The 26,994-nt window shown below is 41.4% G+C and overlaps 1 protein-coding gene across 2 annotated transcripts in view; it reads left to right on the top strand.

Annotated features, from left to right (window-relative positions):
- The first annotated feature begins 5,338 nt into the window (after positions 1-5,338).
- CAV1 (caveolin 1) overlaps positions 5,339-26,994 on the top strand; it is a 34,756-nt gene continuing 13,100 nt past the window's right edge. Inside the window, exons 1-2 of one of the 2 annotated variants that reach the window (XM_019418053.2) lie at positions 5,339-5,471; positions 6,898-7,062. In XM_019418053.2, the coding sequence (XP_019273598.1) occupies positions 5,442-5,471; positions 6,898-7,062 (195 nt within the window). In that variant the 5' untranslated portion in view covers positions 5,339-5,441. Of the gene's footprint in view, positions 5,472-6,029; positions 6,183-6,897; positions 7,063-26,994 lie in introns of those variants that run through there. The other variant, XM_019418054.2, reaches the window with a different exon arrangement.

The raw sequence follows: 26,994 nt of genomic DNA on the forward strand, positions 1-26,994 counted from the left end.
GAAGGTGGAATGAATGAACCGAACCCTGAAGCAGCAATTAAGCAAACTGTCAGGAAACCCACCTACACTGCTGGTTGGCAACAATGTGTTGCCAATCACCTTGTTAAGGATCAGGCATAGCCCCATGAAGCAGATGGGGTTCTCCCCTTATAACATCCTTTATGGGCACCCTGCCCCCATTATCAAGGGCATAAGGGGGGATCTAAATGAGATAGGCAATCTACCCCTAAGGCAACAGATGCTGGCTCTTGGCTCTACCCTAACCACCTTACATCACTGGATTAGGGAGTGGTTACCTTTGAGTCTGACCACAAACGCTCACCCCTTTAAACCAGGAGATGCTGTATGGTTGAAGGAGTAGAATGTCCAGCCCCTAAAACTCTTCTGGAGGGGCCCGTTCACTGTCATTTTGTCCACCCCTAGTGCAGTAAAGGTAGCCGAGGTGGGTCCCTGAATTCACCACAACAGAGTGAAGCCGGCATCTCGAAACTGGGAGTGCGTTCCTGATCCAATAACGCGTTGTAAGCTGACCATATGGAAGAAGCAGTTCGCAACTCCAGAGGCTCTGGGAGACTGCAGCCCTGCTTTCGTCACTCCGGAAGCTGACTAATCTACACAGAAGCTTGAGGAATCGATGGCCCAGTGGAACAAATAAACTGTCCTTATTTTCTATATCTGTTTCCTTACTGTGATGACTGTTGCCCCTTGTTTCTCACTGTTATTGTAATTCTTGCTCTACTTTTCACCACAGGATTGGCAGAGGCTGCCCTGACTGGCTGGAAGTGTGGCGACAGGTTTCTGTTAGCATTTACCTTCCCTTTGTGGATAGGATACTTCATTGGTATTGGTTTCTTCTAATCTGGATCCCTTCTGTAGACTTAGATTCCTCATCCTGTGACCCATGCATTCGCATAACCAGATCAGGCCAGGGAGTCACTATACCATACCCACTTCTCAGGCCAAGGAAAAGTCATAGAGGAGATTACAGATAGAATGAGAAATGTTGCTCATGTCCCAGTCCAGAGCTGGAAAATTTGGGACCCCAGGGAGTTATCTGGAGGACGGTTTTCAACTCTCAGGGGATTCAAAACCCTCAAAGGTATTATCCTCTTGATTTTGGGAGCTTACTTAATCCTACCGTGCCTAGTTCCCCTGGTTATACGGTCTGTCTCCAGCCTCATTGAGGTAATGGTTGAAAGGAAAACTGCCATGCATGTGATGATGTTATGGAAATATAAACCTCTAAACCAAGATGATGCTCTTTGACCCAAAATAGGGGGTCCAAGCATCAAAGAGGGGAATGTGGCAGAGCCCCTCCCTAAGGAATGTGGTGAATACCTTAAGACAAGGGAAGGCAGCCTGGCTATGTGTGTGTGCGCGCAACATCACAACTCTAACATAGACCAACCATTCAGACTGTATGTTACCATATATGGGAGACAAAGGAGCAAAAATTGTACAAAAGGCAGCCCCTAGCTGTGCTCAGGGCTCAGCCTTTTGGGTCTTAGCCCACTGAGCCCATGATGGTACGAAAAAAGCTGCCTCCTAGAAAGAAAAGCCTCGGTGTCCTGGCTGTGTGTGAGTCACTGCTACATGATAACCACTGTTATGATGCAAACAGTAATCCCTTTTCTGAACTCACTGACAAAGTCATATTTGGGCAGTCTTGGGCTTCTGAGTGTTGATAAATGTTGGAAAGATGCTTCTTCTTAAAACCATTGTAAGTAGTCAAACCTTAGACTCCTAATCCTAGAGTGGAAATTGATGAAGCCAGTTTAGCATAACAGGACCTCATGGTGACTGGAAAGGAAAGCTGGAGAGGTGGGGGGGGGGGGGGCAGGAAGGTGGTAGGAGGAGGAGGCTAGAGAAGATAAGAGAACACAAAGGGCAATTAACTTCACAATTATTTTTTAATGTGTATTTATTTTTGAGAGAGAGAGAGAGCACGTGTTTCTCTGTGTGCCTGCACTCAGGAATGGGGGGTACAGAGAGAGGAGAGAAAGAATCCCAAGCAGGCTCCATGCTGTCAGCTGGAAGCACAGAGCCCAATGTGGAGCTGGATTTCAGGGACCTTGAGATCCCGACCTGAACCAAAACCAAGAGTCCGACGCTTAACTGACTGAGCCACCCAGGTGCCCCAATTAACTTCACAGTTTTACCATGAGTAGGTCCTCACCAGGCTGCTTAAAAATCCTATGTCCCAGAAACTGTTAATGATAAGGGACCATAAGGCAAGCTGAGAGCCAAGCACAAGCTAGCACACCACCACCCCCCACCCACCCCAAGGTGGGATACATGTGATATTCCTCAGGCACTCCTGGTTGTCCAGGAACAAAGGAAAGGACAAAAAACAATTGGTTAAACTGATAAGAGTCTTCATCGGTTTACAAATAACCTAGTACAATTACAAAAAAAAAAAAAAAAAAGGCAATCTTTTTAATAACCTAAAGTCCAGGAATGCCCTACTGTCTTAGTGTTAATGCTTTGCTAGAAGGGAAAACAACCTTAGCTTGACAATAGCTAGGCCTCCAGTTATCTATGAGTCTTCTTTAGCATATGGAAATCCCTTTAAGAAACCTCCCCTTGACTTTTTCTCCCCCAAATCCACAGTATATATGGATCGCTCTTCACAACCCCAGTGCAGCTCTTTCTGCCCATGGGTCCTGTCCCCGTGCTTTAATAAAAATCACCTTTTTGCACCAAAGACATCTTCAAGAATTCTCTCTAGGCCATCAGCATCAAACCCCCATCACAAAACCCCATCAGTTAACAGGTGCTCTCGTTATTTATCAACTTTAAAATGTTTCATTACCCCACAAAACTCCTTAAGAACAAATCATTTTCATGTATTTAGACTTGAATTTCCTCATCTCTAAAACAGATGGATTTGGATGAATGGTGTCCCTTTTAGCTCTATATTTTCAGTAACATATAATGCATAAGCTGACCTTAAGGCTGTTTCTTTTGGGGCGCCTGGGTGGCTCAGTGGGTTAAGCAGCCGACTTCAGCTCAGGTCATGATCTCCCGGTCGGTGAGTTCGAGCCCCGCGTCGGGCTCTGTGCTGACAGCTCAGAGCCTGGAGCCTGTTTCAGATTCTGTGTCTCCCTCTCTCTCTCTGACCCTCCCCCGTTCATGCTCTGTCTCTCTCTCTGTCTCAAAAGTAAATAAACGTGAAAAAAAAATTTAAATAAAAAAATATATATAGGCCAAATGAGTTGCCATACACTCATTTTTTAGTAAATGATTTGGTGAAAGTTACTGACTTACCTCCAAACCTAAAGTTATCTGCAAGGGTATCAAAAAAAATATTTTGTTTTCTGTATCATCTATTCATTTCAAATATTATACCTATGCTAACAATGTTCTCCTATCTTTATTTCTCATGAAGTTGGAGCCAGTTCCCCAATTTAGCTATTACAAACCATATAATCTGTTTCTTTTTGGTTCTAGCTTCTTGTTGAGGCAGGTTAATGAAGAGTTTGTGGTTTTTCCTCTCATTAGGAATTCATTCTGGCATTGACAACGCTTCAGTGATCATTATGATTCCGTGTGCTGCTGTTGATTTGACTTCGCCTTGGATTTCCCTCCGGTGAGTGCTAGTTAAGCATTCACTCACAGGCCTCCCCGGAAAGTCCATTCCTTGCTGGAATGCAGGACACACTCTCTCCCAGTTCCTGTTGGCTTTTTTTCACAGTCAAGATTACTCATCACAGCTGAGGACTGAATAACAATAGATGGGAAAGGGTTTCCACATTTTTCCATAGTACATAACCACAACTGCTTTGCAACCAACACTTATGAAGGAAGAGTTAGATGAACAGCAGTTTTTCAGCAATCATTAGAGGTAGACTGGGCACCACACAACACACTGACGCTGACACCACTCTTTCCTAGCATATCATGTTTGTTAACACACAATTTGTTCAAAGAATTTAGAAATGGAATTTGGCAGAAATAAACATTTAAAATCCCAATATTTTAGGAGATCATCAGTATTCTAATAATGACTAGCCAGCAAAATCGAAGTCATGCATGCCAACATTTGTGATATTTGTCCTGACATGTAATTAAAATTTTTTTAAGTTATATTGTTTTTTTGCTATCAACAATAGCCTGTCCTTTATACTTTCTTTTATATTTTCATATCTTCTCTGCATCTAGATAATTAATTCTAAGTGTTCCATCTTCTATTCCTCTTTCCCCCCCCCTCCTTTTGTGCCCCCACCTGTATGTACAGACTGCCTTTATTTTTAATGTAACCTGTGCCCCTTCAGGTTATTCTCAGCTTTTTTATTTCAAGCCATAATTTTACTTTTGATTGTATATGGAACCTTAGTTAAAATGTCCTTTCTGAATAGCGAATATCTTGACTCATGATAGCTCAAATGTAAAATGACTGCTTATTGTTTAATTCTTATGTTGCTTTATAATAAAGAAAGCAGCCCCAGATTCAGGAAGAGATAGAGCATTTTAAATGCTGACAATTTTTTAAACTTCTAATCAAACAGTAGAAAAACCAAGTCTCCTGTAACTCACAGCCAAGTACATTAGAAAAAACTCCTCTATGATAAACTTGCAGCCCCAGTTAAATATTTCTACAATTGTAAATATTTTATGTTATTTTGTAAATACGGCATAACGTGTTGGCATAAATTTCCTTTGTTCCAAAAAGAACAGTAAACTTTAACATTTTCATTTATTTCAAAGCATTTGGGAGAATTTCAGAAGTGGTTTGGGAAATATTAAATTCTACATGCCTGCTTCTCCAAGTTTCCCATCCACACCGACTAGATGTAAAGGATTGTCACCAAAAGCACACCACACACGCGCGCCCACACAAATTCCTTCCTTGTGTTTAGACGAAATGCACCTAAAGGTCCTGGGCCATTTTTCATCCCTTCCTCTGTGCAACAGGGAGATAGCTGTCTTGATCAGAGATGGAACGTGGGCGATGGGAAGAAACGGCTCAGAACAGAGCAGAATTCTTTCTGAAGCTCTGGTGCCCATACTGGGCATCTCTGCTTGTGCGCCGTGTCCCTGCACTCCCCACCCCTTCAGGGATGATGCACTGCAAAAACATTCGCTCTCCGCAGGACGCCTCTCAGTGGTTCATAACTGGGAAAATCTTGCCCCAGGTTTAAAATATCTGCCCAAGCAACTCAGAGCGGGTGAAACGCTTTTTCATTGCTCTTTCCTCCCTGCGGGCGCTCCCCACCCTCCGCTGCCAGAACCTTGGGGATGTGCCTAGACCCGGCGCAGCGCATGTCCCGGCCAACCGCGAGCAGAACAAACCCTTGGCCGGCGGCCAGGAGGCTCCCTCCCAGCCACCGCCCCCCGCCAGCGCCTTTTTTTCCCCCATACAATACAAGATCTTCCTTCCTCAGTTCCCTTAAATAACAGCCCAGGGAAATCTCAGAGCCTTCGTCCAGCCACGGGCCAGCATGTCTGGGGGCAAATACGTAGACTCCGAGGTAGGCTTGGGTGGGTGCGCGCCGGGCCCTGGAGAGCACAAGAAGTGTCTCCTGCTATCTCCCACTCCAAATATTCCGACTGCTTTCCTTGCCCCAGCCCTCTCTTGACTTTAGAACACTCCTCTCGCGCTGGCACCTCTGAGGAATGGGCCTGGGCGGGGAGCTGAAGAGAAGGCAGGAATGTTTTAGATTTTCCTATGAGAAAGGGGCCCTGGGCCCCCCAAACTAGAGAGAGGAGGAAAAGAGGACGGGGGTCCTGAAATTAGGTCTGCTTGCCGGACCGAGGACGTATTTCTAGGTGGGTCCGGGGTGCTGCTTTATTTCGGGACTCCCACCGTCCAATCCCTGACTGCTGGGAGGCGGCGAGCTGGAACGCAGGGTGGGAAGTCATTCACCCGCAATCCTGGGGACGGTCCCCGCGACTCCCCGCCAGGCACCTGGACCGGTTGGCCGGAACGGCAGAGTCATGTTTGCACTTTCCAAAGCTCTTGGGCCACCTCAAGAACTCTTCCTGCATCTTGGCGCCTGGAGGGGGTGTTTGGAGAAGGATGGAGCTCTACTCTCCCCAACTACCACCACCAGGTCCAACTACCCTCCTGCGCTCGGGCTCCGCCCGAGTGTGGAGACCTCGTTTTCCCAAACAGGGCCGCCGCTCAGCCACCGGCCGGCAGCCTAGGAGTGACCTGAGGGTGGGTCGAGGGCGCAGTGCAGGTGAGATACCATTGTTCTAGGGAGTTTAGGGGGGTTGACACATGGCTTGGCCCAGAGATGGGGGCTTTCGGGCTGTGACCACTACGAGCGCGGGGAGAGCGTAGGGACAAAGAGCGCAGAGGGAGATTGGGGGGTGGGGCGCGAACAGGTGCGAGGGATATGCGACCTGGAAGCAACAAAAATGGGGACAGCCCATTTTTGGGTCGGGGGTGTTCAACCTGGATCTGAAAGATAAACTGGAAGAGCTTACTGAGAGGAGGAATGGGGGACGGGAAAATGGAGCAGGTGAAGCACTCGGGGCGAGCGTGGCGTGGCGGAAAGAGTGGCTGGACAGACGTCAGAGATCGGATCCCCTCGCCTGCTGGGGTCTCCGCGGGGTACCGCGGGGTACCTCCGGCAGGGCGCGCGCTGGGCGGGGGCCTGGGCTGACTGCGCCGCGGGGTTTGCCCTGACCCCTGGCGGCGGGCGGGGGAGACAGGAGCTCCCTGCCTGGTACGGAGGGGTGTGGTGTCCTCTGCTCGATCCTCTTAAAAAGCTAGCGGCGCCAAGGAGTTTACTGTGCGCTGAGCCACCGCTGCCGAAGCGGTTAGTTCGATTTTGAGCCTCGAGGTTTGCTCCGCCGCCAGCCTGACTTCTGATCACTTGTTTTCCTTTTTGAAATTTTCTTCCCATTGCCCGGACCACCCTCCCCCTCCTGGCCGTCTGCCCTCCGCAGGGACATCTCTACACTGTTCCCATCCGGGAACAGGGCAATATCTACAAGCCCAACAACAAGGCCATGGCAGAAGAGATTAACGAGAAGCAAGTGTACGACGCGCACACGAAGGAGATCGACTTGGTCAACCGCGATCCCAAGCATCTCAATGACGACGTTGTCAAGGTAAGGTGAGGCGGCCAGCTTATAAAGGACGCCCCCCCACCCCACCCCCGCCCCTGAGACGCTGTCAGGGTTGGGACAGCTCTCTTCTGGCAAGCAGGCTGTGCATCCTTCTGTACCTTTGCCACACATATCGTTTTCTGGGCTTGATGTGTGGGAGCTCCAGCAGTTTTCAGAAATGTCACATATCCCCTCCCCCCTCCTGCTGGCTAGTTCAGCCGGAATGTAGCTAATGGAGTTTCATATAACTGCACTTTTCCTACAACTGCACTTTTCTCCTGGCAAATGAACCTCTGGATCTCTGCAACAGATTGACCCACACTCCTCGGGAGGGTGGGACAGTTGCCCTGCAGGTCACCCTCTGTCTATTCCCAGGCTTAATGTCTAGTGAAGGGTGGTGCCCTATTGCACATAGAATTAAAGCAGTAAGGTCATTGCATAAGGTCTTGTGCCAAGATGAGAACCGGAATGCAGAGTGGGCAGATTATCGTAGCTCCAATCAAGATATTTTCTTGAAAATAATACAGTGGGTAAAAATGCTTCAGACTAAGTACAAGTAATACATATAGTACATATTATATATAATAGGATATAATATTATACATATGAAAGGTATTTTAACTGGAAAGGTATTGTACTCATGCACAATCAAGCTAATTTACACAACCAAAAATAATGTGTACTTCTTGATTTCTCCCATAGACACCTCTAGTTAGGTATATAAAATTGTTTCTTCAGTGACTACCTGAGTCAGCCTTCCCTCAGCTAATGGGACACTCAGGTTGGAGTTCCTTTTTATACTTTCAGAATGTTTTTAGTGATTAAAAAAAAAGTTAATTGAAGGAGTTATTGGCCAAATTTAGATTTCAATCAGTGGTCAGTTTTTGATTATCATTATATTATTCAACTTCGACCCTTTTAGCAAATCAAGTCAGAGAAATTTATTGTCTGAACCCATCTGGATTGGGAAATCATGGGCCTAAGCCATTCTTGGCAGAGAGTTTTCTTTGAGGGGTGGGGAAGGCCAAGGAAAATCCTGGCCTGAAAGATTACAGTGTGAAGACCCAATTCTGCATAACCCAGAACAGCCAATGGGGCAGATGAGTGATTTCCACGTACCCAGCCTTCTATCTGTGGATGGGAGGAGCTAGAGCTCAGAAACTGTTCACATTTATGAATAATATATTTCAAAAAGGGAAACAATTTAACCTGTAACTGGAAGGAAAATGTAACTGTCAGAACTGACTCTCTTGGCTTGCTGATGGAGGAAAAAGGAAAACTGGAGCATTAGCGGGTTTTTCTACTAGCCAGATTATGGAATATTTAAAAGCCGCAGCAATAACAAGAGTAGTTTATAAACTGGAAATTAAAGTTGATAAAAACTATTTACTAGAAGCATCACTTCAAAGGGGCAAGGGGGGCGGGGCAGGGCATTTTTATTTTTTGCCAGTCTCATGTAGCTTTGGATGAGAAGAGATGCCAGGAAAAGAGGCAGATTTCAGAAAGGGCCAGCTTCATTGGAGCCTCCCTGTTGTTCCACCATAGTGTGAGTGGGGTTCCTGGAGCAAGCAAGCCTCCCAGGATGAGTCAGAGAAGCCAGCAGTGTGGATGTGGGTCTCTACACATAGCATGACTAAGCTGAGAAAGAAAGGCCCCACTGGGAAAAGAGACTTCAACACAGATGGAAAAAAGGCATAACAGGCTTAGAGGAAATAGCAGTTTACAGAATAGCATTTCAAAGAGCAAGTGTGGGGATCCTCATATTAAAAAAAAAAAAAAAATTAAAAGGAAGAGTTACAGCAAGCTCCTGCTGGCCTAGAGAAAGCAAACCCCTCCCATTTGCTCCTATGAGCAAAACAAGACAGTTAGACAGAAAAATCCACCTTGGGAAGATTTTGGAGACCAGCTGCTTGGTCAAGAGAGGACTTCAGAGAATGCTCTACAAAGACAGACCCAAGCTACAAGTACAAATTTTGCCCAAAGAGTGCTGTCTGCCAGTAAAGCCAGGAAGGGTGGCCTATATTCTATGGAGACTCCTATTTTATAAGTGTTTTTCTTTGAGTCCAAGCACAGACATAATGACAGAAAGAGGGATGATTCTCTCCAATGTACATGGCAGTAAATAATAAATTTCCCTAAATTTTCCTTTTGATGACACAGACTTCTTAAAATAACAAAATCATCCCAAGTTCTGTGAATGCACAGTAGCTTAAAACTTCATGTGATAATAGAAGAAGCTGTGGTCAGGATACCAAATCAGGTAAGGAAAGGCCTGTTTGAAAGGCAAGCAGCTCCATAAAAGCTGCCTCTGCTGAGTCTGTCATCTCTGGCCTCTTGTGGCTCTTTCAATTTCAATTTCAAATAGTTAACATTAAATAAAATTTAAAATTCAGTTCCTCAGTCACACTAGCCACAATCTGAGTTCTCAGTATATGAGGTTACTGGCTCCTGTATTAGCACAGGTACAGAACATTTCCATCATCATGGAAATTGCTTTTGGACAGCGCCAGACTAGTTCCCTGCACTTTTAAAAGTCTCTTATACCAAGTTTAGAAAAATAACTCTAGAAGGAGAAGAAATGAAACACTGATGTACAGTGTGAGGAACAGCATGGTTCATCTGCACAGTGTCCTTTCAGTCTCGTAAAACAGCTACTTAGGGAGGAAAAGAAAACTCAGAAGCTGGGTATGCCATGAATTTATATTTTAAGAGGGTAGAGTATTATCACCTATTCCACTAGTGATAATGACATAAATTGGTCTATACAATTCATTCTAATAAAATTAGTTTATCTCACTAAAGGTTTGCTATACTATGAGATATCTATATAGACATTTGTCCAAAAATAGTAGGCTATGAATGCTTTTTAAAATTTCTTCTGATTAAAGTGATCACAACTTCAGACCCTCATTCTCTCTCTGAGATTTCTGTCTTCTTTTTATGTTCACATTTTCATTTGTATGTTTACTATGCACTTATTTGTAACTTCTATATAAATAAAATGGGTTCAGATATCATATTAGCCATCAATCAATTCCTTTGTTAAATTCATCATATGCTAGACTACACACTGTGTTACATACTACAAAGGATAATTCCCAAAATAAGTCCTAACAATCACAAGGATTACAGTTAGTGAGACAAGATGTAAATAGATAAAAAGTTTAAAAAAATACACACACACACACCATATCACAATAGTAAATCACTGCCAAATGGTAACTAATGGGTCCTTTTTGCTTTGACTGCCAGGAAACATATAGCTAGATTTTAAGTTTCATTAACCCATGTTACTTACTCTTTCCCACGTATGGTTTTGTATTTTCACTTTCTTTTTTAAGACAGGATATTTTATGTGGTGTCTACTATAAAACTTCTCATCATCATTTTGGAAATAGATCAAATATATAATGTAATAAGTCAAAAGTAAGTATTATTGAATATTGAATAATAAAAAGGTTTTTAAAAAGTGAATGGTATTATCTTGATCTTGCCAATCAAACAATGTAGATGTATATCGGATTATCACATTGTACACTTTGAATACATTCAATTATACTTGTCAATTATTCTTCAATAAAGTTTTAAAAAAAGTGAACGATATTGATGTTAAGTGTTAGGGAGACCTTCCTGTGGATAGCACAACAGGGTGAGGGAAGGGAGACGAATTATAGTTTAATAGAGAAGAGCACAAAAGAGTGCAATCTGAGTTGGATCACAAAGGACAAATAGAATGCAAATAGCTGAGAAAAGCACAGGAGGACGTTCTAAATAAACCAGGCAGAGATGGGAATGTCTCATACAGGGCATGATGGAAGGTTTAGTAGCCCGTTTTGATCGGAATTAGAGAGTTCATGTGGCAGAACGGTACATCATAAAGATGAGCCAGATGATCATGGCCAGACGGCAGAGTCCTTTATTCAGCACTCATGATAACTTTGGACTTTATCATCTCAGCAGTGAGAAGGCAAGAAGACTTCAAGTTTGAGTATGACATGGTGAGGGTGGGCTTTCTGGAAGATGACTAGTTAAACTATACTATGTAAGGAAAGGTAGACAGTCTGGATGAGCAGAGAACTGTTACGAGGTAATTGTATTATGGTCTAGACATGAAATGAGAAAGACGGTATGCAGTGGCACTGGGGATAAAAAGCACAAAATGACAGAATTTTAGAATTGGAAGAGAACATAATGGTTACCAGCCTAACTTCCAATTATTTAAGGGAAATTTAAATAAGGAAGTTTAAAATTTTATCCATGTTTTCAAATGATTACTGTCCAAAACAGAAATTTTGAAATATAAGGAAGGATAGACAAGATTATGTGATTCTTATAGACTATTGCTTTGAGGGAAGGAATGAATTGAGATGATTCTGAGATTAGTCCTGAGAAAAATCAGAACATATGAGAGAAGAACTTGGTTGGAAAATAAAAATATGCATTTGTAACTTTCTAACCTAAAACTTGAATGTAATAATTCTTAAATATTTTCAGACACAAAATTTTCTTTGGAAGTCAAAAAAAAGTCATACACATGGTAATCAGACCGGTTTTGATTTCAAAATGACGTCCTAATGCATCCCTGATCCCTTTCAGCTAGAAAGCAATCTAGAGCCATTGACAATCTCAATATAAAGGTCATTTTTAATTCTCTGTTTATTTGATATACATATAATCAAAGCATAAAACTTAAAAGATCAGATGGTCTCAAAGCACTCAGTACCCTCTTAATATTTTCTTCTGTTGGAGTTGGTTTTGTTGGTTTATTTGTGTAGGAGATAGCTTCACAAGATGGTGATAGACATGCTGCCACATAGGACAAGATCATGCATGGAATTCAGAATCTCCAGCTTGTAAAGGAGCATTATGGTCATTTTTGGTGGGAAATTATTCTCACATCACTGAATAAAGAATGATACTAAGTTGGGGGTTATTACTCATTCATAAGCATCTGAAAACACAAGTTTAGCCAACAATGATATACGTTTTAAATGTTTATTAAAAGAAAGTCTCTTTTTCTTCTCCATCTCCTGTCATCAAAAGACACTGAAAGATTAACTCAAATTTGGTTTGGTTATGAAATTTCATAAAACTTATTAAAATTTAGACAAGATACACCAAATGTCTTTGAATTATGAAAAAGTTCATGGTGTGGCTTATTCTTCCAATTCACAACAGCATTGGCTACATTTTAAAAGAGCTTAAAGTAAGAACAGCTGCAATAGTAAACAGCATCTGGAAAGTCCAGTAATTTGAAAAACCACCTGCTTATGCATCCTGCCCACTCAAGTCCATAAAATAACAGACATTTTCATATTCTGAATGAAACTGCTTTAATTTGCCCTACTTTTCAACATAAGTTCTCTATGATGAAACACGCACAGAGAATTGGCCCCTGCAAGAACAGGGCTGCGCGCACTGATCTGTGGGGTTCTGGACCCTTTCATGATACTCCTGGCTTGGTTTGTGTGAGGAAAGGGCAAGGGTGCTGTTTTCATACAAAGGTGATTTATGCCAAGAAACACTCTTTTTTCTTCCACACTCTGGATCTTATATATATTATCTGCTTTACAGTACCCTAAAGCCATAGAGAAAGAGATTTGCTTACTATACTTCTTTTAAAAGAAGTTTCTTAAAAAAAGAAGCCCCCAGCCCCAAGATAAATGCCTGGTGTATAGGTACTCAGAGGCACCTTGATAGAGTGGAAAGAGTATTGTGCCAAGATAAGAAAAAATATTTTTGCAACTTTTGTAACTTTCTTCTCTAAAACTTGAATGTAATCATTCTTAAATATGCACAGACACAAAATTATTTTCCTTTAACAGTCAAGGGAAAGCATACACATAGTAATCAGATCAGTTTTGGTTTCACCATAATGGCCTAAAACTTTCATGATCTATTTCAGTTAGAAAGTATCTAGTCCCATTAGTGGAAGACTGGACACCAAGGAAGAAGTAAAGAATGGTTGGGCCAACAGTAGTCCCCGAGAATTGAGCTTATAAATAGGAATCAAACTTGTTTGGCTACTAAAAGCTAATAAACACCAGCCCTAAAAATATTTTGGGCAAGCTATTTTGTTTCTATGCTTCAATTTCTCTAACTATAAAGAAAAGAATGAGAATCATTCTCATATAATAGCATTCCCTCAAAAAGTCATCTACCTTTAAGTAAATAATTATTACGTACTATGTCAGTGGCTACCATATGGAGCAAGATAGATAGGAGCACTACTCACAGAGTATAAAGCTATTTCCTTGCCTCTATATAGTTTACTTTGCAAACTTTTGCTGGAATTTCTTTAACAAATTCTACTGTCTGTTAAAACTTTATAACCTTCAGGGCTTAGTTCAAAAAATGACTCATTTATAATGCCTCAAATTGTTCCTGAGCCAGTAAACAAGGCATGGGCAAAATAAGGAACATATATATTTTTAAACAATTTGCCTCTGTTCCTGTCCTATTTAAAATGTAATTAAATTATGGAAAATATTTCTGTCCTTTCATATTCTCTCTTCCAGCATTGGCTCTCAACTTCTAATATTCCTATTGAATCCTTAAAATTTGCAGCTCTTTAAGAACCTTATAGCCTCTTTACAAACCCAAGAGGGTTATAAAAATGTGGCTAGGCATCAGAATCACCAAAGGAATTTTTTTAAAATACAGGTGCCCGGGAAGGCTGGGTGGCTGTCGGCTGAGCATCCGACTTCAGCTCAGGTCATGATCTCATGGTTTGTGAGTTTGAACCCTGCATGGGGCTCTGTGCTGACAGCTCAGAGCCTGGAGCCTGTTTCGGATTCTGTTTCCCTTTCTCTCTGCCCCTCCCCCACTTGTGCTCGCACTCTCTGTCTCTCTCTCTCTCTCTCTCTCAAAAAATAAATATTTAAAAATTTTTAAAAAAATACAGGTGTCTGAGCTTACTATAGATCGATTAAGTTAGAATATCTAGAGTTGGAGCCTAAGGATCTATATTTTTCAAAATTCCCTATATGATTTTCACAATGTAATTACATTTTGTATAGGTTTAGAAAGTTTGACTTAAAGACATACACCATGGATGGCTCTATCCTAAGAAAATAGAGGACTATATACTAACACTGTATAATTCTAGATATTCTCCCTTCCAGAAGAATATTTGAGGATTAGGCTAGCTTAAACCTACCAGAGAGTTTTGAAACACCATGAAAGGCTCCCAAATCCACTTTGCTCAATGATTCTCCATCCCTTGAGGCCACTTGGGTTTATAGCCAACCATAAACTTAGCACTGCAGGGTGACCTAGGAGTGGGTAGCCACAGGCTCTAGTTTGTCCCATTCAGCCCAGTTGGTAGTGATCAGCCCCAAGTAACTATTGGCCTCTTAATATGGCCCTTAATAGTGCCATAACAGGCCTTAATAGATATGGCCTCTTAATAGTGCCCCTTCCGCATTCAGAAGTGTCATAGCTTAAGAGATAAATTATATGGTCATAGATGGATTGGCAATGGCCTATAGCTGATTCCTATAACTTGGATTACACTGGAAATCCCTACACACACTAATTTTTAGCAGAATGGGCAAAATTTCCACACGCCAGGCATGACATACCTTTCTTTCCAGCTGACCCCTTCCTGCCCTTCATCGCAACCATCAAGCTGCACTGTAACTTGAAGGAGGAGCTCTTAAGTGCCAATCTACTCTTCTGTCAGCCTTTAGTTTCTCTCCCTGCAACACAGGGTTAATGAAACTGACATCCTTCCATCACATATTTTGTCAATTCCTCCGTCAAGGATTAAAATGTTTAAAATAGTTTTAACTATTTTTCAGTTAGTCCAGGAAACATAAAATGGCATGCTTTTCACATGAACCATTGTTTAGGGTTGGGGGAAGTGTTTTTAATTTTGTCTTAAAGGAAATCTGCATGATCCATGTACGGTGCAACTATCAGGGGAATTCTTTGATAGAACGGATTTACACCTGCACAGAATACATATTTCCTGCCTCTCATGGGAACTATGTTGATGTTTCAGATATAAAATACATCTTGTTTTCTTTTATTGAACCTTGAAAAGATGTCTTCTTGTTGGTCATTATTTCATGGCAGGGGAAATACATATTCCTAAAGGCACAACCAAGCTTCCTCTTCAGCTACTGTCAGCTGTTTAGGTAATTAAGAGCCAGGCATTTTTAATTTGGAGGAGGCTTAAATAAATTTGATGTTGTGTATATGTGCTTAATATTCTATCTTACAGCAATTTAAAAGTAAAATTTTTAAAGCTGTATTCAATATATAAACCTTTCCTGAGCCCAGCAAGGACATTACAGTAAAAATGGACATTGATAGAGTCTATGTAAAAAGATAAATTGTGTCTAGAGCTTGCATTGGATCATCTCCTATTTGTTGCAGGTATCAAACACAATTACATCTTCTCACTTACAATGAGTAACTGGAAAAGATGCTGATATAGGGACCCAAGTAGTTGAGAAAGTGTAAGACTGGGAAAAAAAGAAGCAAAGATAGAGAAAAAAAGAAGGCCCCTTCTCCCCATCTTGCCATCCACTCTGTGCTAGAATGAGCTTTGCACATGCCAACTCCAGTATCCCAACGTCCATTTCTTTCTTTGCACAATGCTGCCATGTCTGATGGCACGGTCAGTGGGGAGAAAGCAAGGGACACAACCAATACCCAGATCAGCAGGGTCTTCTGTGCCTAGCCAAGGCATTTGTCCCTTTATAAGCCACAGCAATCCACCAAGGCATCATTAGGCCAGGAAGCAAACTGATGAGATAAGGCCTTTACTAATAAAAAGGGCTAAATTCAAGCAGTGGGGCCTTCCAAAGGGTGCCAGATGTGCAGGCAAGAGTCAAACAGGAGATGGGATGCTTCTGCCAACATTCCTACACGCTAGCTCAGTGGTACAGATTACTTACTCCTCCAATGACCCTTTGAGGTAGGGACTATTATTATTATCACCATTATATTCCCTTTGCAGATAAGGAAGCTCAGGCTTATTCATTTACTCAGAATTACATAGGTAAGAAGTGGTTGAGTCAGAGTTTGAACCTAGACAGTGAGATTCTAGAGCTCAGGTTCTTAACCATTGTACTCCATCCAGTGCCTCTCTCTCTCTCTCTCCAGCAATAGATCATAGTCCAAGCAGACAGTCATGTCACCACAGTGCAGAAAGAGATGACTGTGTTCTCAGAGTAGGTGGACAGCATTTGGCAAGGGGGATTCCAGAAGTCCTCTGAGTTGGGAGTGACAGGCCTGTAGTCCTAAGGTCAGACTCTAGATGCTGGCAGGTGCGTTGGGGAAGGAGGGAAAAGGACCAATGTGAAGACTAATGTAAGACCCCAGACCTCAAGAAATCTAGATGCTGGGTGAGTTCCCAATAAGACAGGGAGGGTCAAGTCCCAAAGACCAGAATTGGGGTACAAAGTGGGGATGTGGTCTCAGTGACTAAAGTGTAATACATGCCCAGAACCAGACAAGATGCAGTGCTGGCTTGTGCTCAATCACCTGGGTCTTTAAAGCATCCTGATTGCCCAGGTTGGCCAAAGTGCCTGGGATGTGGCTGGTCCTACCTGGATGTGTGGGGAGGAGGAGCAGATGTGAGAGAATGAGGCACGTCCTGACAGGCACTTTCAATTTAACAGCTTTATTTAAGGTTCTCAATTTGCCTATTCGATTTCTAGACATTTGTGCTGTTATAGTAACACGTTGTGAAAACAGAAAACAGTTGAGAAAAACCTTAGTTTTATGCTAGTAGGAGAAATGCCTCTTTAATCCTGAAAGTAGTTTCTCTGAGACTTCCTCCCTAGTAATTATGTATTTGTTCTCAAAAACAAATGCCAGAAGTAAGGAACAGACTTAATAAGGCATTTTACAAGGCACCATTAATCTCTCAGAAGAACAATGGGAGTGTTTTATCAATCATGGCTCACTGTTGGCCTTTTCTATATGATTAGCAGTAATAAAATATAGCTGGAAATGGGTATACCAAAATATGTCAAGGAAATGGAATTGCATTCATTGTAAATAACCAATTATTTTGGTTAGGTGAACAGATCTCTTCCTTAATTGATCCTGAGCACCATGCTTTTTAATAGGGAGAGAAATTGCCCAAAATAGTTAATAATCACCATTTCACCAAACTATTTTAAGTAAACACCTCCATTACTGTAGTTATACAGGTGAGAATGACAGTCATTCTCAGATAATGCACTCCGTTAGAAAGGCCATTTAACAAATATTTAAGAAAGAAGCATGCACTCCAAACCAGGCACAAAGGATGTCCTGAGTCCTTCCACACCAGAGTCTTCCTGACAGAACCACAGCCTTCTGCCAGGGCTCATCTGAGACATGGGCACCTTTGTTAGCTTTTGCTGACCAATCTCATAGGAATTGGTTATCTCTTTTCTTCGCTTCCACCACATTTTGTTTTTATCTCTATTTTGGCATACATCAAAGCCTTCTAAGTATTCTGCTTCTCTATCCCCATGTCCTCCCCACCTTCCCTTTCCACTGCATGCCTGAGTCCTTCAGAGCTGGACAGTGACCCCCTGGTGGCCCCAGAACTGTGGCTGCCCAGTACCCACCCCAGGGCCCCACACTGAGTCTGCCATCAGAAAATGGATGTCAAGTTGAGTCTGCTGAAATTCTTCTTTAAGTAACCGAATGTCTCCTGCAAGTGAAAGGACAATAGGATTACATTATTGAGTGTCTTCCTTTGCCCCTTTCTCTATGGCAGCCACATTTTAAACCTTCTAAAAAAAAAAAAACATATCCAGATAATAAAGAAATCCAAAAATATCAACTCTATTTACTAAAGTAAAGAGAAAACATGTTCTGTGTATATGTTTATTATTAAAAATTTTATTTTTGTCTCCAGTTTGAGGAGGACACAAATGCATCTCTCCTGAGCCTTCAGTGAGCAGGCTATGGCACCTGGATGGTCTCCCAGGGCCTGGGGGATAAGGATAATCTCCTAAGTTTCTGGCACGTAGGGCAGGCAAATTCCCAGAATGCCAAGAGATGCCATTATTGATGTTTGATGTTGCCCACTGGGGCCAGAAGACTGACAGTTGGATATTGGGACACATGAGAAATCCCTTACAAAGAAGGGGGTAAGAATTCCCTGTCATACCACCCATATGCCTCTGGACAATGGCAAACATCAGAGGAATGACTAAGTCAGGAGACAGCTCTGAAGAAAAATTCAAACCTTCCACACCTGAAGGAGCCAAAAGCTTTGAGAAACCCAAGCTTCTTTTTCCTTCTCTTTGGCTTTATTACTTCTAGATCTTAAGTACATAGAGCTCTGAGATTTTACTAACTGGTAGGTGGTAACCATTAATCCACTATTCCAACAGCATAGAAGTTTCTTTGTACCTCAGAGGTCCTCTCTCATAGGTCTCAGGTTTAAGAAGGAGAAGGAGGAGAAAGAAAAGAAGGAGAAGGAGGAGAAGAAAAATGGACCAATACATATAGATGTCTCTAGAAAGGATCAGACATCATTCATTTCATTGTTGATGTCTGTCCCAAATGAAAAGAAGTTAGCTCCTTTTCCATCCTTTCTCTCATCTCCTGTGAGAGGAAGTGGATTTACTGCAATATGTATAAAAGTAAGACTTTTTGGTTTGACTCCAGTTTCCCTATCAACAAGCTAAGTATAGGAGATCAGGATCTTATTTAGTTAAGAATAGATAGGACTAGGAAGTAGCCATCAAAAAAAGGGTGATGATGTGTAATGAGAATTTTAGGTGTGACTGGTATCTAACATACAGCCAAGACCACAGCCCTACCTAGCACATTTAATATTTTATCAATGACTGGAATACAAGAGGACTCACAACTTACAAATGACACCAATTACAATGACCTTGTTAATATCTGTGATAAAAATAACATCAAAGTGGTTGTGACAAATTATAATAAGTAGCCCATAAATATAGGGCCTATATTTATGGCCCTATTAAGATAAAGGGCTATACAAAGTGAGATAATGATAAATGACTAGAAATAGAACGTATAGATATTAAGTAGGAAACAATTTATAAAAATTTTATAAAAATTTATAAAAAATAAGGTAAATTTATAAAAAATAAGAAAATACCAGGAAAAGGTTGTCATTTCTGTGGAAATTTGATGTGGAAAACCAAGATGCTTGGTGAGCATAATGGATATGGAAACCCCTTGTTATAATTCCACAGTCTATATAAGGGACCAAGATCTCCAGGGTGATAATCACTATTGTAAATGTGCCCTTAAATGAATCCACAATGCTCCATTCCCCTTGGGCAATAGGGGATGCAAGCTAGTCTACCAGTTGTTCATAAACACTAAACATCTCAGTAATATAATGATACTTTAAAGGAAGTATAATAGATGGAATCAAATGGACAATGCAATCAGAAGAAATGTCACCTACAAGATTCTCTACTTCATTTCCTATTTGTTAGACTTATTAAAAATGTGTTCTGTTTTGATCTTATGAGGGAGGTAGAGATGCTAGAAAGATCCCACAGAAGAGCAAAAGGAAGGAGATAAGGGATGAAGAGAAACCTCCAGGTATGGCTGAGAAGGGACTGCTTTGTCTGGACAATTTTTTAGAAGAGTTGGAAGGGAACATGGAATGACAGCTGCCTTTAGGTATTGCCAGGTTATTATGAGACTTACAAGAAAAATACTGCTCAGACACAATCACCATTCAGGACAAGGAAAAGGGAGGAAGGGATGTACACTTAAAAAAAAAGTGTTAGGTTTCCTGGGAGAAGAAATTTCAAGTAATTAGAGGGGTTAATCCCAGGAATGTGTCACAGAGGTTGTTTTATAATAGTTGTGTGTTAAATTCCTTACTTGTCTATGTAACTGCTCAAATTCCTCTACCTCTGCAATTACAAATAGATGTATAACAGCATTGACACACAGTCTCATAATTAAGCACTGGCATACATATGAGCACTTTTCCTCTATTCCAGCAGGATACCTGGTTTGTTTGAGGGCAAAGAGTAGTTGGTACGGCATTGTTTTAAACAGTGGTTGGGAATGCATGTGGTAAACATCTGAAAGTAGAACACTGAAAAATGCATGCATTGTATGTACCAAAAGGTCAGTATGAAATATTATCTCTATGGCAAGCCTGCCCATCCACTCCCACCTACACATTGCATATTCAAACAATTTCACAGTTTGTATAAACCTCTATTGTGATTTAAACTCACTAGACAGTATGGCTTCTGCAAAGGGGTGGCTGTTTTGTGACTTTAGACCACATGATTTAGGCATAAATCATCGGGGGAACATCTCAAAATATTGTTGTATCCCATCCCCAGAAATTCTAACTGAACTAATTTATGATGGGGCCCAGGCCTATGTATTGTTGTTATTTGTTTTTTTTTTCTTGTTGTTTTTTGTTTTTTGTTTTTCTGAAAGCCTTCCAGGTTAGGCTAATGTACAGCCAGATTTGAGTCTGGTTTAGACTCCGAATTTCTTAATAATAAAATTATGTGCCATCATAAAACTTTCAGGACCATAAGGGCCACCATGGGGAAATTATTCCTTCTCAGGGTCTTCATTTTGGGGAATCCTTAGCACTCCAATCCTTAGCATTGGAGTATGATATTGTCTCTCAAATTCCTATTACAAAAAATACTTTCTGGAACTCTAGTATAGCAACTGTATAAGACAGACTTTGTATGTGGGATAAATCTCATGTCACTCATGTAATCCAGTCCTGTTGTTTCCCTTTTCTTTTGCTCATTCTTTCTATTCTCCCCAAGAGGAATATCATCTGGTTAGAGTGTCATCCCCATTCCCCTTTTTCTACATGGTTCACGGCTCAGGCATACTAAGAATGGAGCTAACAACATGCACTGGTTTTTCTTCTACTGGTACAGAGGCCACAGGAAGCTTCACTGGACCCAGCGACAGGCAGGTCTCTGTCGTTTCTCTAGTGCCTGGCACAGAGAAGAGAGAAGTGCTTTACTGATGCCAATTACTCCTCAGAGCAGATGGGGAAACTGAGCCTCAGAAAAAGTCTGAATTCTACCCTTTCTTGGACACTGACCTCAAGTGTTGCCTTGAGCCTTAGAAAAGTCACTTGGACCCTCTGGACAACAGTTTCTTCACCTATAGCAATCAATAAGAGACTAGATGGTCCCTAAGTTGCTTTCACTTCTAAAATTCTATGATCCGGTTGACCAGTATTCATAAGAGTGGAAGCCTGTAAAGGTATATGAAGTCCATTCAGAGAGAATGGTGGAAGACTCCTCATCAATACTACTTTTATTACTTTCTTCCTAGATTTTACCAATTGTCATTCTCATTCTTAATATTCAGGCTGTGGGATTCAGTTAAATCATCTTTGAAGTACTGAGCTAACGACAGATGACATGCTGAATATACTACCAATAAATATTTGGTACTAAAGAGATGAGGAGCTGGAGTTCATTTTCCCTTCTCATCTGTGCTCAGAACTGTGGTCTTCCCTTTTATTGTAATTGCCTCAAAACTCTGCTTGCGTCCCAAGATAGACCAGAAAATTAGTTCCAAAGTAGATTACAAACTTTCAGTAATCTTTTTTGTAACCAGTTTATTCCTCTTCATTCACTTAACAGATTACACCCTTACTTATAACTTTAGAGCAATGGTCTTAAAAAAGTCTGACTAAATAAAAAATGCTCAGACTTTCTGAGTGCTGACAGTTGTCAAATTCACCTAGCCCATGTGGCCACATTTCTGAAGTTCTTTTAACAGCCCATCTGCGAGCAATAGAATCAGATGACTAAGAGCTATGGAGCAGAAGCACTATTACTTTGAGTCAGATTTTCCCATTAGCCAGCTATAATTTATTTCTCTCTGATCCATACAAAGTTTCAAATTTAGGGCCCTGTATGATTTTAATCCTATCACTTAGCACCCAACCTGTACGATGCCAAAGCTAAACATGATTTCAGACCACCTGAACATTCTTCAGGAACTAATCAACTCCCTAAGCAAAGCTATGTCTAAATCCATAGGTTTGAACCCAAATTTCATGAGAAGCAAAAATTGAATTAATCTGAGTTTGCTGTTATTAATCACCTTTGATCACTCTTTCACCAAAATTACTAAAACTGTGTTAGAATAACTTAATGCGATCAATAAATGCAATTACTAACCCTTGGATGGGATAATAACATATTCAGAACTTCTTTCCTAAAGGACATTTTATCAGGTTGGTGCTCTTGTAAATAGAAGAGAGAGAAATATAGCTAAGCAAATGGCAGCATTAACTAATTCATTCATTTATTCAGCAAATATTAATTTAGTACTTAATATATTCCAGGGAGGTGAGAGCCTGAGTGGCTTAGTCAAGTGTCTGACTCTTGATTTCAGCTCAGGTCATGATCTCACAGTCCTGAGACAGAGCCCTGAGTCAGGCTCTACTCTGGGCATGAAATCTGCCTAAGATTCTCTCTCTCCCTCTCCCTCTCCCTCTCCCTCTGCCCTGCTTGTGCTCTCTCTCTCTCTCTCTCCTTTCCTCCCACACACGCACGTGCGTGCTTGCGCACACACACACACACACACACACACACAACAAACTATATTTCAGGGAGGTTATAGTCTAGTAGCAGAAATAATCTCTCTCTAGCTCTTACCCTCTCTCTCTCTCTCTTTCTCAAACACACACTCACTCAATCAAACCATTAAATAAGTGTCAGAAAGGCTGGATTATAAAACATCCAAGTGAGAAAAGGGGTGGGGACCAGAAAGAAGTCTTTGAAGAAAGAACATTTAGATTAATACATGACAACTCCAAGATAGCCAGGTGAAGAGTGATGGAAGGAGTGTTCCAAGCAAAACTAACAGGAGGTAGGAAGGCCCTAAAACAGGGAAGGACTCGGGTCATTGTCCTGAAAGAAATTACTCAAAATTCCAGTCTAAATTCAAATTATTACTGATTTGGGGAGTAGCAAGAAAGAAAATTCCTCTGTTACCTTAATAATAAGGTGGTGCACCACAGAAAGACATCACCCCTCCCTGGTAATGATTCCTGAATAAGCTTGAGCAGCCAGAGGTCATCTCTATTTTATTTGCACTGCCCCCTTTTCAATGACTCATAACCAGCTATGTTTCCTTGTTTCACTTATTCCATCCTCAAAAGTAGGTGTTTCATAAATACTGAACAAATGAATGAATGAATGAATCAATCAATCAATCAATCAACTCACAAAGCCATAGTACTATAAACCAAAAGTGCCTGCAATAAATATACAAGCATTCTAGGCTATAAATATTTCTAAAGTTCAGGTCCTAGCTCATCGCATCAAATTATGATTTTCTAGAGCAGTAGTTTTCAACCAGGGATAATTTTGCTCTCCCTCCTAAGGGATATTTGGCAGTGTCTGGAGTTATTTTCAATTGTCACAGTTTAGGGGGTACTACTGCATCTATTGGGTGGAGGATAGGGATACTGATAATCATTCTACAGTGCACAGGACAGTACCCCTACTTTCACCCCACAACAAAGAATTATCCGGCCCAAAATGCCAACAGTGCTCAGATGGAGAAACCTTGTGGTAGAAGTCAGGGTCTGTGTCTTGAGAACCACATAATGGCTGTGATTATCCTTGCTTAGACCTGACAAGAACTCTAGTTTAGATCCTTTTCCTTACTTGCCTAGCAATGTTCAAACCTGCAGAGATTTATTTCATTAATTTTCTATTTGTTTAATAAACAGACTCTAAGCACTGGAGGGGAAAATATTCCAGCAGTGAGGTAAGATGAATGCTATTAGTAACCTAGTTGACTTAACTGAATGGTAGGAAATAACTCCCACCATCAGGAAGTGAATTGTAGAAACTGAAAAGAAGTTAAGAGGGTTGGAAATGCTCTGGTTCAAACAAATGTCTATGCAGACCAATCGGTAGTTTGAAAATGGTGAAGACATTTCCGTTTCTTGTGTCTTTGTTAGAATGGAAAGAGCTTTTATTTTCTTTAGTGTGGTAATCATTCATATTTGTCCCATGACACACCCAGAAGTTTAAAGAATAACAAACTCCCAACTGTAAACATAGAATTTCGTGAGCAAGTGAGGCCTCTAGATGAATCCTTATAAATGCTGTTTGGAGGTAGAATAAGATTTCCATGCATTAAGCAATGCAGGACTTTTCTATTAAGAGAACTTCCAATATTTCCAAGGGCTGAAGTTATTTCTCCTCAAGGATGGCAAACAAGAATCCCCAAAGGCACCATTCCTTCCTGTTCAAGTTCACTGCTTCAGTCAATTCTCCTATCACTAGCCCTTACATGGCCTATTTTTACTCTGTTCACTTGTTCCATATCACTTGTTTGGTGACACTCAACATCAGCAAGTGCCACCAAATTGGTATCAGAAGACTGAAGATTTAAATAAGGAATCAAAAGATATGCAGTCTGCTTTGTACTGAACCATCTGCAACTAAGCACTTTTTGTGATCATAAATATGTGAGGCCATGTTGGCAGAAGAGATGGTTCAGGTTCCTAAAGAAGGTTCAGAGCCAGCTCGTCACAGGTACACTAAATATAGTTTTACATTTCTATCTGGGATCCCCAGAAAAAGAGGGTGGGCAACCTACTCCAGGAAGCATGAAAATGCTTTGGGACCTGGGAATCATCATGGAGGATAGTTTTCAGGAATTTGAAAGGAATGTATATTCATTTCTTAGGGTTATCTTAACAACAATCCCACACAGGGTGGCTTAAAGCAATAGAAGTTTATAGTCTCATGGTTCTGGAGGCTAGATGTCCAAAATCAAGATGTCACCAGGGCCATGTTCCTCCTGAAACCTGTATGGGAATCCTTTGTCTCTTCCTAGTTTCTGGTGATTTGCTGGCAATGTTTGGCATTCCTTGGCTTGCAGCTGCATAACTCCAATCACATGGCCTTCTCCCTGTTTGTCTTCTCATTACCATCTTCTTATAAGGATGCCAGCCATATTGGATGAAGGGCCCACCCTACTCCAGTATGACCTCATCCTAATTACATCTGCAAGACCTTGTCTCCAAATATGGTCACATTCTGAGGTACTAAGGATTAGGATTTCAACATGTCTTTTTGAGGAGGACACAATTCAATGCATAACAAGATGCAAAGTAGGAATGTATATTTTTGTTATCAGAACAGAGAAATTTAACTTAAAATTTTAAAGTGTAATACAAACCCTAGGGTAATTCTTACTTCCTCCTAAGAAGAGCAAAAGATGGAGAAACCTGTTGGCTACCTTCAAATGATTGACAAAGAAGGCGGCAAAAAGGAATTAATCCAAAGCAAAGAGAGTCCCATTACTTGGTGTTGGTGCCACCTTCTGACAAATCCAGGAGCTCAGTCAGCTGGGGCATCATCTTCCCTAGGATATATTTGGTTGCTGTGTGCCTCATGTTTATAATAAACTCCAGAAGGCTGATGCACTTGATAGAGATGAGTGATGCACTTTGATAGAGATGACTTAATCCTTCTTGTTTGCATAATGGCAGGATGCAAAATAAGCACTCACCTGCCTGAAACGATTTCAGGAATGCCAAGAGTTCTCCTTTTCCAAAATATCTCCTCCATTCTCCCAACACTGTTACTGAAATCCCTGACATTTCCCCACTTCTCCTGGTTGGGATTCTTGGACCAGAAGCTCCTGATGTAGCACTGACCACTGCCCCCAGGCACTGTCCCAAATATTTTGCATAAGTTAAGTCATTTAGTACACAGAACAATCCTATGAAGTAAGTACTATTTGACCTCCAATTTACAGATGAGAAACTAAGAGAGAGAGGCTTAGAGCTTATGTAAGGTAACATAGCAGAGTTGAGATTCAAACCTAGCTTTCATGCTATGAACCAGGGGAGGGGACAATATTGCCTCTCAAAAGTAGGGAGCAACACAGTAACTAATCTATTATCATGCCCACTCAGAACTGTCAGATTTCTCAGACACTCAGGTAGGGAATGAAGTAGGGAATGAAGCCTAAGGCAGCTTTTGTTTCTCAAAGTATCTTCCCCAGACCCTTTGCATTAAAATAGGGGAGGGAGTACAGATACCTGGACCCTACCCTCAAACCCACCAATCTAGGATCTCAGGGCCCAGGCATCTGCATTTTAACAAACATCACCCAGAAACTTCTTGAGTGTACTAATGTTGGACAACAACTGGCCCTACAGGAATGGAATAAGATACCATCTTATGGTAAACATGGAAAAGCCAGAGAGAGATGACAAGACAATGGGGACCCTGGTGACCAGTGGTTAGTCAAATGACCCAAGGGTCCTGGGTATAAAGGAGCTTGGTTGCTGGGGAGTGAGGGTAACCTCATTTAGCATGGAGGTTTGACAGCAGGAGGACACCCACATCCTCTGGCTTGGATCAGATGCCCTGTCCTGGTGACAATGGTGATTTGCTGAGTCCGAGAAGCATTCTGTATCAGTTTGGATGGGAAGCATGGGTATAGGCAAGGGAGAGCAACCAGACATGTGGACTCAGAAATTCCTATGTGACTCCACTTGAATGAGCAGTATTGCATAAACAAAATGAGAATTTTGATGTGGGGCTGAGGAGAATGGTATGATGAATTGAATGAGGATCCTGAGAGACAAGTCTTGTATTTGATCCAGTCAATGATTACAACCTCCTTGAGGCTCAGTCTCATAGTCTGTAAAATAGGGGAAATAACTCCTGCCTTGCAGCTAGCTCCTCACATACAGGATGTGATATGAACCCAGAGGCATATAGTGCTATATAATGTAAGTTATTGCTATTCCAAGGCCTCTGTAAAAGTCTGCTCCCTCAGAATATACAGTTGACCCTTGAACAACATGGGGGCTAACAGTGCCCACACCCTGTGCAGTCAAAAATCCATATATAACTTTTTTTAACGTTTACTTATTTTGAGAGACAGAGACAGAGAGAGAGAGAGAGAGAGAGCATGTGCTAGAGCAGGTGAGGAGCA

This window comes from Panthera pardus, unplaced genomic scaffold (assembly GCF_024362965.1).
Source record: "Panthera pardus isolate Hobbes unplaced genomic scaffold, ASM2436296v1 HiC_scaffold_8, whole genome shotgun sequence".
NCBI classification, from domain to species: domain Eukaryota; kingdom Metazoa; phylum Chordata; class Mammalia; order Carnivora; family Felidae; genus Panthera; species Panthera pardus.